Raw genomic sequence first — 17790 nt, forward strand, 5'->3', positions numbered from 1 at the left:
TTTTGAGACGGAGTCTCGCTCTGTCACCCAGGCTGGAGTGCAGTGGCCAGATTTCAGCTCACTGCAAGCTCCGCCTCCCGGGTCCACGCCATTCTCCTGCCTCAGCCTCCCGAGTAGCTGGGACTACAGGCGCCGCCACCTCGCCCGGCTAGTTTTTTGTATGTTTTAGTAGAGACGGGGTTTCACTGTGTTAGCCAGGATGGTCTCGATCTCCTGACCTCGTGATCCGCCCGTCTCGGCCTCCCAAAGTGCTGGGATTACAGGCTTGAGCCACCACGCCCGGCCATAACCTCTGTCTTTTAACTAGATAATAATAAACCAACTTGTACTTCATACTTTCAATGGCTTAAACAAAGGACATACCACAAATAGTATAACACTCAATTTTGTATCTCCATTTAATGAAACTATGAAATAAAAATTCATTATTTTATAAATACCTCTATTATATACATAGCATTATCACTCCCAGGTTTGCTTCTTTCAATATGTTGAAGGCCAAAGGTCTCAATACTGTGGACAAGTGGCAAAACCTGGTCCTGTCATGGTAATTTCTTTAAAAATACTTACCATTGTGAATGAATGTTGCAAGGTTCACATAAAATTCTTTGGTGGATTTGCTTTAAGAAGGTAACTAACAACTTAACCACAGTTTGAGGCAAGGAATTATGAATTCCGAATGAATTTGTTGCTATTCAGTAGCAGAGCCAAGTCCTGAAGGGTGCTACTTCTGTGGTACCATGGAAAACCTTCAAAATGTACAAGGTGTTTGTTTCAACATGCAGGCTAAAGTTCAGAAATAATCCCTTGCATCTGCCTGATTTCATGGTAGAGAAAAACAAAAAATTTTGATGCTGTGCCTTTTAAATGCCCATTTCGAATCATTAAACTTCGCAAAATATTTAACAATATAAATTCATGGTACATTTATACTGTTACCCAGAAGATCAACTAGTAATAAATAAAAATGTTCAAAGTGAATGGATGCTCAGCAATTTTTTTTTTTTTTTTTTTTTTTTTTTGAGACAGTGTTTCCCTCTGTCACCTAGGCTGTAGTGCAGTGGTGCAGTGGTACAGTGGTACAGTGGTGTGACGCTGTGATCACGGCTCACTGCAGCCTCGACCTTCCGGGCTCAAGTGAACCTTCCACCTCAGCCTTCCAAGTAGCTGGGACCACAGGCGCATGGCACCACGCCTGGATAATTTTTGCTTTTTTTTGGTAGAGATGGAGTTTCGCTATGTTGCCCCAAGCTGGTATCGAACTCCTGAGCTAAAGCAATCCTCCCACCTAAGCCTCCCAAAGTGCTAGAATTACAGGCATGAGCCACTATGCCCAGCCAGCAATCTTTAGAGAAAACAGAAAGATATTAAGAAAGATTGACCTAAATTTACAACTATGCTTTAAAATCTTACAGCATTGAAAATACAGAAAAAATTACATTGGTTCAAAATGTAAACATATATTTTTGGGATACGGTTTTATACGAATGATGACTCTGAAGAAATGACATCTATGACAACCATGAGTATTAATACTTAGGTCATCAAAGTTAGGTAGATTTTGGCCTCCTTACTTGAGACATCTATTATCTAAGATTTTAACCAATTATTAATACACTTTGGAGGGAATGCTATGAAAATAATTTTAAAAATTAGTATTTTAAATTTTATAATAAAATTATAAACAAGACATTTTGTTATCAAGAAATACTCTACAGAAAGAGCCTATGTTTCTAAAACATAACTTCTTTTACTGGAATAAAGTTTTAGTAACTTACAGCCTAAAATCACTTTCTTCATTGCAACCTCTTATTTACACCTCAGTGTTGGTCATCTTTTAATATACTTAAAAACATATATTTTTAATCTCCCAATGAATTATTTAGATATCCTAATAAATGCTTCCATTTATTGAGCACCTATTATGTGGTAGACACTGTGCTAAATATTTTCAGTATATTGTATCACATATCTACAATGATCTGCAGTCGTAACTTCCTTTGCTAGGAAAAAGAGGATAGAAGACAAATTCTTGTTCTTTGCTTTCCTTTTCTTTTTTTCTTCTGCCTATACTTCTCAAAAAAAATTTTTTTTAATGTCACTCTTGGCTTTCTTCACGTCATATAAAGCCACTGTGATTGGACAATTTTGTTTTCCTTCAAGGAACAAAACTTAAGAGTTCATGTTTTCAATTCTTGAAAATGTAAAATGAAAACCATTTAGAAAGTATTTAAAATAACCAAAAATTAAGCTATTAAATTCCAAATTGACTCAAGGATAGCTCCATGGATAAACACGTCCATTTTAATTGGTTCTAAATACTTCTGAGCCCTCAGCAAATTCTTACTGGTCATTCATTCCTTACTTTTCTCTGACTTATTGAGGTTTTGTTATAAATGCTGAGTTTTAAGGCTATGCCTTCTTGATCTTTGTCTCCCCTCCCTGCCTGCCTCCTTCTCTCCACCCAGTGGGCAACATTACACAATGCAGGTAGTTCAATCAGTCTATGCAGAATTGAATAACTGATCTTAAAAATCAGATACTAACTGGAAAAATATTTTATATCAATATATATAACCTTACAAACAGGTTGATTCCTGAAAGGTTAATTTCTATAAACCAAACCATACTTTTATCCTTAGAAAACTTGGTCCAGATTCACATGTGTGAATGATACAAACTTTAAAAAAGTCACACATTTAGAAAGATAAAATAATGGTCAAAATTATTTTGAAATGAAGCAAGTACAATACCATAAAGCATGTTTTCTTTGATCTATAGCCAAGCAAGTGGAAGACAAGCCCTCAGGACTGCCTGCCTCTTGAAAAAATGGGAATTTCCTGCATTTTTCTCTATGCTAAGTATAATAGTGAAACCCCGACTATATGACCAGATGTATATTTTCTCTATTTCAAATTTCCTGTCCTTACACACAGACAGAAATGCTAGTGAGGTTAGGAAAGTTCCTAATGCAGACAGGAGCATATAAGACAATGGGTGCTTAATAATGCAATATTGCTCATTCATCCACTTGTCTGTGTGTTCATTTTTTTCATTCATTCAATTCATCAATTATTTATTGTCAACTATGCACAGACAGTGTTGTAGATGCTAGGAATACGTTAATGAACAAAACACAAATAAATCCCTGCCCTCATGGAGCTTACATTCTAGTTCCTCAAAAGAAATCTCCAGCTAAAACAGAAGTATTCAAATTTAAGCAGAAAACTGTCTCCAAGGCTCCATTAGTCAGGTGCCCCAGGGGAATGAAGGTTACAATACGTGCTTAACATTTGAAATATGTTTACTTTTATCAAAAATAAAACCAACATCCTGGTTAGTATACCAATTTCCTTGAATTTTAATTCACACTTTACTTCTAATTTTCCTTAATTTTCACTAACATTTCTAACAAGTTCTACTAGTTACTTGACGAGTAAGAGAGAGATAATCCTTTTTCAACTTCCAACCTAATTGGTGATCGATAGGTCCTAATCAAGTGATGGTCTTCATAACAGCAATTAATTGTCATAGAAGAATCTATCTCAAAATTACAGGATTGTTTGCCACTGCTGCCTCTTGTGACTTAACCATTGACTGGGGATGCCAGTACTTGAAATAGTTTGTTGATCTATTTTGCTTCGTATCTTAACTTCTTCCATTTTTAATGTTCCATTAACTGGACTTCTGCTTCCTAATCAGCATTAATATATGGTAAAGGTTATCATTAGAAACTAGATTTTCCCTTTGGCAGAGGTAAGAGCTAATTTTTACTTGGCACTGCTGTCACTGCAGTTACTGCTAATGTGTTCTGGACCCTTCTTCCACTGAGCTCTCGATTCCTGACTATGCTCTTACTCTCTCTAACCAAAATCCATTCAGAGTCAGGATCAACTATTACAGGTAACTTGAATTCTTCTAAGCTTAACATGGCCAGGTCACAACTGTTGCCAGGCTCAGTGATCCTCCATCTTTTCTGGGGCTTCTTCTCCCTCTTCATGTCACAGTCAATGGCAGTATTTTTCACTCTCCCCTGCACAACTCTTTTTCCACCAGCACCACCCTCCTTCACTCTAGCTGACAGGACACCACAATAAATCAAGAAATTTTCAAGTATGCCATAGAGTAATAAAGGATGCAACACTCAGAATTAGAATACCAATTTTGCTCTACACAGGATAAAGGTCCAAACAAATTAAAGAAAATGTCACTCTGTGTATGATTTCTGCATTTTCATTTCTATATTTATTCAACAAATATTTATTGAGTGTTTATTAAGTTCCAGGGAATGTTATACAGTTGGTTTATTTTAGTGGGAATACACCAACACTGCTTCAAAGCAGGGGCGCTAAATCTCTGATCTACAGGTCACATTCCATTGTCAGCTTAATTTTCTCTGGCCCAAAGAGAAGGTATCAAGAAATGAAAACACAGCAGACCTTTAGACATCTTTAGAAGCAGTAAAAGAGACACAATTATATGCAGAGAGGCCAGTGTCCTTCTCCTTTACTACTGTGTATACCTCTCATTGTCTCTACTTCGCTCTTATTTTCTCTTCTTCATTCTGCCTTTCCTTAACTGGCCATAATAGGGCACTAGAATACATATTATTTGCCGAACGTATTGAATTATGTTCCCAATTTTAATTTAAATGGCAGACCAACTGAACATTTCATGTTTTCTCCTGAAACAAACTTTTTGTTGGTTTTTGACGGGGAGAAGTAGGGATTGCGGAAGTAGATCTACAGTCCTTTAAATTTCTTTCAGAGATTCTCCACTCATTAACTCAGTTTCTCTACTTACTGACTCCGTTAACTGAAATTCCATCTTGGCAAGCATAAATATTGCATTTTAAAAAATCAAACAATAAACATTGTACTTTTAAGGATCTACACAAAAAATACAGTCAAGTTCATAAGACATAAGTATAAATAAGAAATAAATATTTCATGGAGAAAGTAAACAAAATCTACTCAAATAATTATTTCAACAACAAAAAAGGAAATAGAAATGCACTCAAAAGTGTTACCATTTATCATTTTTTATACACTGAAAATAAAATGTTTCCACTCCTATGGCCAGTCTTCAAGTAGATTTTATCACAAAATTACTTTATAGTTTCCATTTTACAATTTCTCTCTTTAGTAGTTACTATGAACTATAAATTATTCAAACACTTAATTTCCCAGAAATTAAATATCTTCCTTAAAATGCTATATAATCCCCATTACATATCACAGTATCTTTGCTTTACCACACAAAAAACTATAATTAATAATTATAACTTTTTCTTTATTTGTCATCTTTCTACAGAAATGATCAGGAGTTAGCCTTACCAGGAAATTATACACATTATGAATACAAGTTTTAATAGACTACTGATTAGACTGTCATGTTGCAAATATTTCTAGAACATGATATCACAAATTAAGCCATTAATTCCAAAACAACAGTTTATTAACAAAAAAGTACAAAGAAGTACAAATGGACATCCTATTTCCCATTGTGGTCTATCTGTCTATCTACCTTTCAGTCCATGAGATGGCTTTTTAGAGTTTTAAGAATGGGTAAAATACTTCTCCTGTTTCTAATGGGCCCTAATAACCATCCCAAACCAAATAATTGTGTATTTAAGTTATATAGTCCAATTTTTTAAAAATGTTCAAATCTATTGTTATAAAAGCCTCTCTCCTTGCAATACACCACATACCTAAACTGAACATTAGCATCAACATCCATAAATCATATATGTATCATATCATTAGTATGTTTGCTTTGAAATAAAAGTTTATAAATGAAAACTTAGATGTACCAAAATGATTTTCATAGGGATATACTAAAACACTTCAAGTCAAAATATCTTAACTGAAATAAAGTGAGGTACATGGAAACATTCAATTTATTAGTTGTGCTTTGTGCATTGATTTTAAATCAAAGCTACTCACACATCGAATCTTATTGCTATTACTTCAGTTTCTTCAGGAAGTGGTTCCTTTTCAAGTTATTTCAACAAATGTAAGGTTGTTCCATACTCCTCTTTCTACAGGCCTGAAGAACTTATCTGAATCATGATAAACTCTAATACTTTGTGATTTCTCTCACAGTGCTCCTTAAAATACTAACGCAGATGGGCAGATTTAATAAATCATCATGTTCAGTAAATAATGAGTAATCTGCTCTTTCTGCTATGGCTCCTCAAGACAGAACATGTGGTTTTGCTGTCGGATGGTCCTGAAAGCCTTGTGTAGAATTTATTGGGTTATATATGTTTTTGAGCGGTAAGTTCCAGCTTTTTGGTTTGTGGAGACAGCCAAGTCAGAGCTTACTTACCACTATACTCCTCATCAAGAAGTATTCTCATCAAGAATATGAGTTCAGTGTAAGACTAGGCTTTAGTAACATAAGGGTGCTATACCAGTGCATACATTTTCTGGGGAGCTGGAAAATTCAGATGACCACTCACTAAACATAAAATCATCATTCCACAAAGATTTTATTCACATTAAACTTGCACAGTAGCAAAAAAAATCAAAACATAAAACTAAGCCACATATCAAAGAACAATATACAATAGAGATTTGAATTTCTCAATAGCATTGGAAGGTATTTCCATAAATAACATTTACAATTCTAATGTTAGGACTTTCAAGGTGTCTGAAGCTTCACAGTGCTAGAATTGATTTTTATCAGAACACATGCAAAAATGTGCAACATAATAATTCATATTAATGACACAAAAAATGCACGCCAGTTATTTGTCATTCCAGCACGGCCATGCCACTCTATGTTCTAAAAACAAACAAACAACCCCCCAAATCCGGGTCCCATTCATTCTTCAATTATGCCTTTAGTCACTCTGCTTTAATATCAAACAGTCACTGTTAGTGCTCTTCACCACGACTTTCAGGTTGACGTCACTCCCTGCCTGCTGGCTGTCAGGACTGGGGGACGCCCCTCTCCCAGACTCACCTTCTTCCGGATGTCTTCATCATTTGCTCCAAGAGAGGCATAGAGCTTGAATGCAGCCTGGCGGAGTTCGTGAGCATGTTTTAAATCATGATCAAGCTATGGGGAAAAAAAGGATATGTTCCAACTCAGTCCATAAATTAAACTTTCAATAACACTAACTGACTTGAAGGAAAAAAAAGTTAACAACTTTTAGATTTTAGTGAATTTCCCAGTCATTAACTACATTTCCCAGTTATTTTTGGATTCTGTTCACATAGGACTGAGACCTTGCAGTGTTTGTATCAATGTGACCTAAAATGCACACAGTATGCTTCTATCTAAAAGTGAACACTACATTTGACACTGATATATGAAAAACCATTGTGAATCTCTGACTCTGAAAAATTCAGTGTTCCTAAATCGTAGCTTTAGTGGCACTAACGCTTGCTTGCAGCAGCTCTTTGAAATGTTCTCCTTCAAAAGAAGGCACACCTAGACTTCTCTAGCCCCTGGACTACAGCTGATAACCTGAATGATATCACAACAATGTCTTTAGGAGGTTTTCTCTAACTTTCTGAAATATTAAGAGTAGTGCTGGCCTAATTTTGGCATTTAAAAAGCTTTTAGAGGCCGGACGCGGTGGCTCATGCCTGTAATCCCAGCACTTTGGGAGGCCGAGTCGGGCAGATCACGAGGTCAGGAGATCAAGACCATCCTGGCTAACACGGTAAAACCCCGTCTCTACTAAAAATACAAAAAAATGAGCCAGGCGTGGTGGCGGATGCCTGTAGTCCCAGCTACTAGGGAGGCTGAGACGGGAGAATGGCGTGAACCCAGGCGGCAGAGGTTGTAGTGAGCCCGAGATCATGCCACTGCATTCTAGCCTGGGCAACAGAGCGAGACTCCACTTCACAAATAAATAAATAAAAATTTAAAAAATAAAAAGCTTTTAGAAAAAGAAAACCCATTGTGAAAACGCTTAACAAACTATATACTATGATAACCATTACCATCTATTACAGTTATCTGAGATTTATGTTGGGTATGGGTTTTTTCAAGAACATCATCAAAATTATCAGCATGAAGTAAATAATGTTATCTTTAAACATGCATAACTAATTATCAACTCTTCTATAAACCTGATCACCAAACTACTGTAAAAGTAAAATAGAAGCATATTTTCAGGATACTTTCAATGACTGACTATAACCAAGTAACTATACAAAGTCTACCAATAATATAAATAATCTCATAACTAAAAGCCTCAATGTAATCATCCAAATGAATACCACTTTCCCCAAAGAAGTTACTTTGGAAAGGTTCACTCATTCGATGATGTAGGTGTTGTTCATAACATTCTGAGATCCTCTTTTGAAACTTCCTAAAGAGCTAACTGGTATTATTAGCTAGAAAACACTGACAGTGGTATAGCTTGATCAATGAGGAGAATTTTAGTTGTCACTGACTGTGCGTGAAGATGGAGAAATTCAGTTGGGTAATATAACATAGGTAACAAAAAATTCCACAAAAAGCAAAAGACTATATATATATTTTTTACATATATATATATAAAATTTGGGGTGGCTCTGAAGGCAATTCTTAATAGCTCCAAAACTTTTGTTCAAAGCAGACACTGATGGATTATAGGAACAACTTCCCAATACAGAATACTCACTTTGATAAGTTCTAAAAGTATCTAAAAGCCTTAACTACGTTCTAGTCATAAATTAAGATATAATACTGACTTGAACTAATATATCATGAAAATCCCAAATTTATTAATATGTGAAGATTTCTCTTTCTGGGTCTAGTGTCTATACTTTTGGGGTCAGACACTGGATAATCCATCATCAAAAATAAAGATGACAAAACAAACTATTACTTAAGTTTGGTATTAGGAAGTCATTTTTAAGGATTATTGTTGTTACAGTTTTACTGATGGAAATGAAATGGAAAAACTAATAGAAGGGATAATCTACGTACTAGGTAAATGATTTGCATATGCATAGGTACATGTTCTCAAAATTATGTTTCCTTACTCTCATGGCCATCAAGACATTTTATTTGCCTTCCTGGGTGGTCAACTCAGGGTGTTCATGAGGCAGTAGTTAAGGGTTACCCATGTATCTTTGTATTGGTGAGATACAGTGTCAGTGTGAAAAAACGACCAGAAGGAAAACAGACAAGGCAACTGGTTAAATGTATGTAACCAATCACTTCTACTGGAAAAACACCACTACTGAAAGAAGAGCAGACACATAAGTTTAATACCCAGAGGGTGGAGTACATTACTAACGCAAATACCAATGAAGGTTATTTTAGGCTCTTCTTAAGAGAGTAAAGATATACCCTTAATAGTCTGCTTTATTTTCAATGTTAAATGCCAAATGAACAACTGCCTACCAGATGGGGTTTTTTGAAATTCAAAAGCATGAGGGAGAGGTCAAAAGAACAGCTACCATTGGAACCACTGGCATGAAAAATACAGTTACATTCATGAAACAGTACTGGTTACTAATTAAGAGGCAATGTTCCCTCTACCACAACCTCCTTGAATAAACTTTCTCTTACAGAATGTTCATGGCCTATGCTTAAAGAAATGGATAAGGCAAATAGGCTGAGACGCAACAAGTCAAAATAAATATCTATGTATTCTAAGGAACTTAGATTTTTCAGAAAAAGCACAATTTGGACTTTTTGGTACCAAATTCGAGATTAAATGATGCTGTAGTTATCACTAGCAGGTCCAAAGCACAGTATGAAACTGGAAAAAAGAGAAGATAAGGAAAGGCAACAAAACAGAAAGACTGTGATGGAAAGTAACATGGGACAACTTAGTCTCCTGTAACAAAAAGATTACTCCTGACCTAAAGAATGAGAATATAAAAAGAGATGATTCCATGACCAAGAATAAGACTATACAGTTATGTCAATATCCAGCTTGGAGAATCCACTACTTTTGAGGTTTAGTTGGGAGTCAGGATGCAATTTTCTTTACTGCTTATCTGCTCAGTAAAAACTTCCTGACAATAAACATTAAACAACTTGGATTCAAAAACTTACAAAGCAATATTATCTATGTTAACAAAGATAAAAGATCCTTTATTTAAAAGGGCTTTGAACTGTAGTTATCAATTGGTTCAAAACTGTGAACAATAAGAAAAACTAAAAAATCTCCCTTGAGTTGCTAAAAAAGGAAAATAACATACCCTTTTAATATCAGTGATGGCACTCACTGAGCTGGGATACTTGAAATAATCAGCAAGCATGGCAATGAGGTGATCAGTTATGCTAGCGATTCTCTGTAGCTCAACATCTGGTTCAATCAGATAGGCAAGTGTCTCAGCTCCTTCAACTCTCTCCTCTAGTAATCTCTCCTTACTGCACATTCGAACCAAACAAGGTAATGTCTGAAAGGTAGTGAGATTAATTATTTGCTTTTTGGTAAAGGTAAAAGCTTAAGCATATAGTGACTGAATCAACTCAATAGCTTTTATCAGGAGTAATGTTTGTGATCAAATATTTCCTTTACTGACTTCCAGAGCATAAAAGATTTTTTTTAAGTGCAAAAACAAGCAAAATTCAGTACAGATTAATCATTTGTACTGGCACATTAAACTCTACTCACACATCAAAGTATATTAAAACAAATTCTAATTAGGCTTTTGGGACCGGTAAGACAAGTTCTATTGTACAACTTTGTAAAAGACATTTAAGAATCCCTAACAAATCATGTCTGATGGTTCTGCCCCATCTATTTCTTTATTTACCTAAAAGAGACCCAGCAGTTTAATCAGGAATGATTTTGCCTTAGGAAAAGTATGCTATCTCTTCATTAGTGAGTAATACGGTTTATTTTTTGGTTTGGGGAGCCATACCTACAGTTGCCAAAACAAAATACAGCTTCAAAACTGCAGTGATCTTACCATTACTCAGATTCCACCAGTCCTACTATAATGTGAGTGAAACGTATCATTCACAGTTGCTAGGTTTTCTCCCAAGAACTTGCTGGAATTAGTAGTGGTATCCACGAGTCCAATTTTACTTCTGAGGTCCCTCAAAAATCTTGGCAATGGTTTTGGTAACTTATCTACATTAGGTTCTCAATAAAAATATTCCAGACATTTACTATTTCTTTTCCTTTTTTTTTTTTTTTTTTGAGACGGAGTCTTGCTCTGTCACCCAGGCTGGAGTGCAATGGCGCGATCTCGGCTCACTGCAACCTCTGCCTCCTGGATTCAAGCAATTCCTCTTCCTCAGCCTTCTGAGTAGCTGGGATTACAGGCGCTCACCACCACACCCGGCTAATTTTTGTATTTTTAGTAGAGATGGGGATTCACCAGGTTGACCAGGCTGGTGTCGAATGACATTTACTATTTCTAAGCCTGATGGATCCACTTGAAACGACAATGTGGAAGTAGAAATTGAAATGTTATTATTATAGAAAGTCTTCCTCAAATACTGTAGGCAACTGTGCTTTGCTCTTTTATATATAAGTTTCTATTAAATCTTTTACCACAGAGCTTGGCACTTTATCATTCACTACTAATTTCCTATTAGGGTAGCTTTACAATTCAACCCTAGGTTTCCAAGGGGAAGGCCCTATTCTTTTTTCCCTAACATTACTAGTTACTAATATTTATTGATACCATAAATTCATGAATTATTTTATTTAATGCTCATGACTACTACGTGAAGAATATACTACTAACATTTTACCAATGCAGAAAAAGAGGAAGGTTAAAGAAGTAAATAAATCAAGATAATTGCTATGGAAGGCCGTGGCACTCTATGCAGAGTTGTCTACTTAGGGAGTGTTCAGATCTCATTAAATTAATTGTCTTCCTCAAAGACTAAAGCAAATATTAGTTTTCTTTGTGCTCTTTTATCCTTGGGATCACCTTTTGGACAATCATAATGTGAGATCTCATATTTATCAAATGACACATGATCAATGTATTTATACTTAATTTTTTATAGCTAATAAAATATTTTAATGTATTTAATATATTGCCATCCTCACAGTAACCCTGTGGCATAGATGAGCAGGAATTATTGCTTCAATTTTCATAATCTGGAGTCTGAGGCATCAAAAGAATAAAGGATGTTCAGTCAGAGGTGGAAGTGCTAAAACCAGAATCCCGGGTTTTAGGACTTTTAGGGCTGGTCTTTTCTCTAGGTTTTTCTAAATTCAAGTTGTATATGACATATCACAATGACAATGCTTATTTTCATGTGTTATCTACTTATTGTCTTTCATTATGCCTTTTGATTATCAGCTATGAGAATGATATAGTCTTTTCTGCAAAATAGCAAACTGCCTCTAAAACTGTAATACAAATTTAATGACAATCAAGAACAAAATATATTTTCTATTTCACGTGAATTGTACATTTTTACAATTTCCACATCCTCCTAATTACCATAAAATGAAAAGGCTGTGACAATGAAAGAATTATTTCACGCTGACTTTCAAAACACATCTAAAATCAATTTTTAAAAACTGTATGACATCCAATGAAAAGAAAGCATGGTCTTTTAATATTATTCTATGCCATGCACACATACCATAATGATAAATGTGTAAAATGAAATATGAATATCAATACTGATATTTAACACATAACTGGATAATTTTCACATTTTAAAGATAATTAATTAGCTTACCTTTAATACAATACAGTTATCATCTGTCCGAATTGCTCCAGCTCTACACATGTAAGTTAAACTGGAATAAGACAGCAGAAAATAAGTTTTTGCTTGGAGTTTAAAGCTTTACATGAAAAATTATTTAACTTTAAGATTTTATTAAAAAATCGAAAACCAAATAATATCACTTATCTTGAGAGTGAAGATTTTGACAATTCGCTTTTTGGAGGTTCAGTCAATTTAACAGTCAAAGAAAACTAACTGACAAATACAGATGGTAAGCCAGCTATTAAAATACAAAACAAAAACCTACCAAATAGTTTTAAAAATAAACAACCTAATGATGGACACATTTTGAGGCTAGGTGCTGGGCACATGTTGTATTCTTTATACTTCAGAATTTTCCATAATAAAAAGGGAAAAATGTTCAAAATGAAACATAAGATTAACACATTATCTCAGTTTAAATGAAGTGAGGTTGGAATATTCTAACTCTGAATGCAGTAGAAGTATCACAGAAGAGGCATTTAACTTGTAACACAGCTATCCATCAGAAATGAACTATTCAGAGGTTAACAGCAGTGGCTTTGGGAACAAGTCAATAATTTGGTTCTAATGAACAACAATTATAAGCTGCCTTTGAATAAGAATATAATTAATTTGTATTCCCTAGGCAGGTGCTGAACATTAAGCGCTTCAGAAATTTAAATTAATGAATTTCCTTTTTGATTACATTCCTTTAGCAAGATGGGAGAAAAAATTAAAACATCCCATGTTGGCTTCTACCACAAGTTATAAACAAATAGGTAAAATTATTTTACTTATATTGTAAAGGGCTGAAATATTTGTAGTTGTTATTATCTTGAGGCTTGTTACCATATTGTTTTTCTGAAACCATTTACTTGAGAACATTACCTTACTGACAGAGGCAAATGCTCAGTTTTAAAGACAAAAAGCAAGCAAAAAATACAAACAAAAATCAAACAATTCATAAGTAATTAATTGAAAATGCCAAATTCTCACCAAAATATTAGAACCACAGCTTAAATACTAAGATTAAACTGAGCATACAACCCTACACAACAAGTGCTCAACACATTCATTTCATGTACTGATAATTACCAAACATGCACTGAATGCTTACATAAGCCAGAAATTGTGCTAATAAAAACTCTGCAGCCAGGCACGGTAGCTCATGCCTGTAATCTCAGCACTTTGGGATAACGAGGTCAGGAGTTTGAGACTAGCCTGACCAACATGGTGAAACCCTGTCCCCACTAAAAACACAAAAATTAGCCAGGCGTGGTGGCATGTGCCTGTAATCCCAGTTACTGAAGAGGCTGAGGCAGGAGAATTGCTTGAACCCGGGAGGTGGAGGTTGCAGTGAGCCGAGATCATGCCACTGCACTCCAGCCTGGGTGACAGAGTGAGACTCTGTCTCAAAAAAGAAAAAAAAGAAAAAAAACACTTTGCATAAATATAAACCATCACAACTTTATGAAGATTTGCGTGTGTGTGTGTGTGTATATGTGTTTGTGTGTGTGTTTTCCTCGAAAGATGAGGAAGCCACGTTCTCTGAAATCATCCCGTGGTTATCAACTTCAACTAATTCTCATTCCATATTTCTACATCTTATAGTTCCCTGGCTAATACTTAGCATAGTATAGGTTGGTTAAATTTAATCTAATTCAGTATTATTTCAACTGAAGTACAAGGACAGCAGTTTGAGGATGTAATAAAGTAATTTTCTGAAGACAGTCTCAAATGTTATATGAGTGTTCCTGTTCTGCATACTACTAGTAATAAGCTGAGTATAAAAAACTCACATCCATTTAAGAAAATGTGGGATGGAACCCTGACTTTCAAATTTCAAAATCCCAAAATAAAATGGGGATTGGAAGCAAGCAAATTTGGCTGTCCAAAAATACTCTAAGATATTGATAAAGCACTGTCTTTCTTCCCACATTGTCCTGACTTTTACCATTTTGCTGATGTGAGCTGCATCTCAATAGGCTTATCCCTCTGTAACATCTTCACAAAAATCTGTGGTAACAATTCTCCATCAACCAAAACTAGAATTAAACAAACAACAATGATTAAGTAAATTCTTTAAATCTACAAAGTTCATCAATTAAATCATGTAGGTGCCACTGAAAGCTCCAGCCTACCATTTACCAGGGTCATCGATACCTGGGGGTTTTCAAAAGCTAAAACTGAGAAACATTTCAGTGCTTGCATTCGAACCTGTAAAAATAAATGAACAAACAAAAAATGCATTTATTTTAATTTTGCAAATGCAAATGCTAATGTCTCAGAATCTAAACTCTTCTAAAAAATTATGTAAATCTGCTTAAAATACTAACAGGCCTCAAAGACATAACAATAACACCTGTATAGCTGAAGAGCACAGTAAGTTAAAATTAACTATAAAAGTTAAAACTAATTTTGAAGTAATAGAAAAAAATGAGGAAGTAGCAATTTAAATTTAACTAGACAAATCTCTAATCAAAGTTAAAAAAAACCCACAAAATACAGTTGGTAAGACAAAGAGAACTTAATAACAATTAATAACCAAGTGCCTCTCAAGGCAAAAAAAAAAAAAAAAATAGAGTACTCTTATCCATGGAATGGAGAGAGGGAACAGAAGGAGAGGAAACAATGTTACAATAAAATTTAAGAAGCACTAATTTTTAAAATACCCATGAATTGTGCTAGTATTCCTCAGAACTAGGTTACTGGTTTGGGATAATACCAAGGACCCAATCTCTTAACCATATATAATATGGTTTACAATTTCCAGAAGCTCCTAATAGATGTGTATTTTTACAAATTCTTTCCATTCTAATCCAATCTAATCCTCACTTCCAAGCCTGAGTCTACACATGATATTTTAATGTGGAACCTGAGTTTGACAAGCACTCACAGGATAGGTAGCAGGGGTATGAAGCCCCTCACCTGGGCAATGCTCTGCAGCACTAGCACGTGCCCACAGCAGGAACCTAGAATATATTAATGGCACTTTGGTAATACAGCAAACCCTGGCAGAAGAGTAATGTTAACAGACTAGTACCCTTTCCACAACCTGTAGGTTTTTCAAATCATTATAGTAAATAAGGAAGTCTAGTGCAGAAAAGATAGGAGAAATGGAGGAAGAGCTGGGGGAATTAATGAAGCTAGAGGAGATGAAGTAAAGGAACAATAAACAGCCACCCGAACAACTGTTTCTTGATGTGCAAGTGCTGACTGGTTTAGCATCTGCATGGCACAGTAAAGAGGAGGTAGCTCTCAGTATATATTTATTTCCCCTGCCTCTGGCTAGTTTGAAGTCAGTTCCACTCCCCATTCCTATCCTGATGAGCTCTTTACCGAGACTAAACTAGATAGCTGAGGTAGGGAAAACATACACATCAGTAGACCCTACCTGAAATAAATTTAAAGACTAAAAGGGCAGAATGGAGTCACTGCAAGAGGACAGAAGACAAAAATGACTGCTTCCCTGTTCTGCAACAAACTCCTGCAATACCCAACTCTAATGTGACACAATAAGGACTACATGTCAATATTTGCTACAACGTGTAGACGGACAACAATGAATGGCCAAGGTTTTAACTCAACACCTGGTAATATGACACTGCTTACTTTTATATATAAAAGACAATAAAGAAAATTTAACTAGTAAGTCTGAAAACTCTTTACTTTTTAACTCAAAGTACACAACATAACACATTTTAAATGTTGATGTGTATGCAGCAATATGCTAAGTCTGAGACACTGTGGTTAAATAAAGGTCTCAAATATGGAATTAAATGTCTTTCTTGATACAGAAAGTCACTGCTTCTATACTTCGGGAATCATGGCACTGGTACCTACCCAAAAAGGATTTGAAATCTATTTAATGGGTGCAAATCAATAAGAACTCATGGTACAACTGTATTCTAAAAAACACAGAGATGCAAGGGCAGCCTTTTTTTATGTTTCAGAGCATTCTATAGCTAAAATGATGCCCTATAACATTTTACTGATAAAATACTACTTTTGATCACAATTATCAAAGAAGCAATAAAAATACGTGGGTCTCTTTCTAGACATCACAAACAAGGTATAAAATCTGGCCACAATTTTAACATCTTACTTTGTAGGACAGTGAGGTTAGTAGGTGAGCAATATTCTGAACTGCACCATGGTTAAATAAAATTGTTTGATGATCTGGCCCCTGTAAGAAAAGAGAATACAACAATATATTTAGAAGAGCAATGATTCATTTCAATAAAACCATATTTACTTAAATGTAGAAAACCACATTCACTACAGTAAAGAATTCTGTTACTCTTTGCTTAAATAAACTCAGACCTCAAAAAGCAGGATAAACACTGTGTTTAGTCCTGCAAGGGACTACCATATCTTAACTCATCTCAGTTCTAGAAATGCTGCCTCTCTACCTCCTAGAAATAAAGAAGTGGGCCCAGAAGCTATATTGGCACAAGTCCTCTGCAATTATTAAATAGAATACCACCACAGCAATAGAGCCACGATGAATTCTGCATTTCATGTGCACATTATTGCCCTATGCCCACAGGAAACAGTGGCAGAGTCATTCTTACAACTTAGAACTGATGAGTTAGTCAGGGGAACTCTGAAAATGAATTGTAAAAGACACTGGACCACAGACTAACCTACCTTAACACATCAGGGAGGTCTGAATAATGCTATAGTGGGAAACACAACACTCTGTAACTGGGAAGCGAACAACAACATGTTTTGGTTTCCGTATTTCTATCTCATTTTTCTTTTTAAAAGCATTGGTTCGGCCGGGTGAGGTGGCTCACACCTGTAATCCCAGCACTCTGGGAGGCTGCGGCGGGCAAATCAGGAGGTCAGGAGATCAAGACCATCCTAGTTAATATGGTAAAATCCTGTCTCTACTAAAAATACAAAAATTAGCTGGGTGTGGTGGCGGTGCCTGTAGTCCCAGCTACTCCGGAGGCTGAGGCAGGAGAATTGCTTGAACCCAGGAGGCGGAGGCTGCAGTGAGCCAAGATCATGCCACTGCACTCTAGCCTGGGCAACAGAGTGAGACTCCGTCTCAAAAAAAAATTGGTTCTTAAAAGAGTCAGAAGGTAAAGAGATAGGAAAATGAAGGTTTTTTTTTTTTTTATAAGCTGGAAAAATTTTCAACCTTTTTTTTTTTTTTTT

General features: G+C 35.5%; 1 protein-coding gene across 5 annotated transcripts in view; it reads right to left on the reverse strand.

The window, feature by feature from the left end:
- Nucleotides 1-17790, reverse strand: part of ARMC8 (armadillo repeat containing 8) — a 114714-nt gene that overhangs the window by 50137 nt on the left and 46787 nt on the right. For all 5 annotated transcript variants that reach the window (XM_017895838.1, XM_017895839.1, XM_017895841.1 and 2 more), the window contains 6 exons: nt 16730-16810; nt 14766-14841; nt 14579-14669; nt 12616-12676; nt 10158-10358; nt 6970-7065 (listed from right to left, as the gene is read on the reverse strand). In XM_017895838.1, the coding sequence (XP_017751327.1) occupies nt 6970-7065; nt 10158-10358; nt 12616-12676; nt 14579-14669; nt 14766-14841; nt 16730-16810 (606 nt within the window). The remainder of the gene's footprint in view (nt 1-6969; nt 7066-10157; nt 10359-12615; nt 12677-14578; nt 14670-14765; nt 14842-16729; nt 16811-17790) is intronic.

The sequence above is a fragment of the Rhinopithecus bieti genome, unplaced genomic scaffold (assembly GCF_001698545.2).
Source record: "Rhinopithecus bieti isolate Rb0 unplaced genomic scaffold, ASM169854v2 scaffold_26603, whole genome shotgun sequence".
Taxonomy (NCBI): domain Eukaryota; kingdom Metazoa; phylum Chordata; class Mammalia; order Primates; family Cercopithecidae; genus Rhinopithecus; species Rhinopithecus bieti.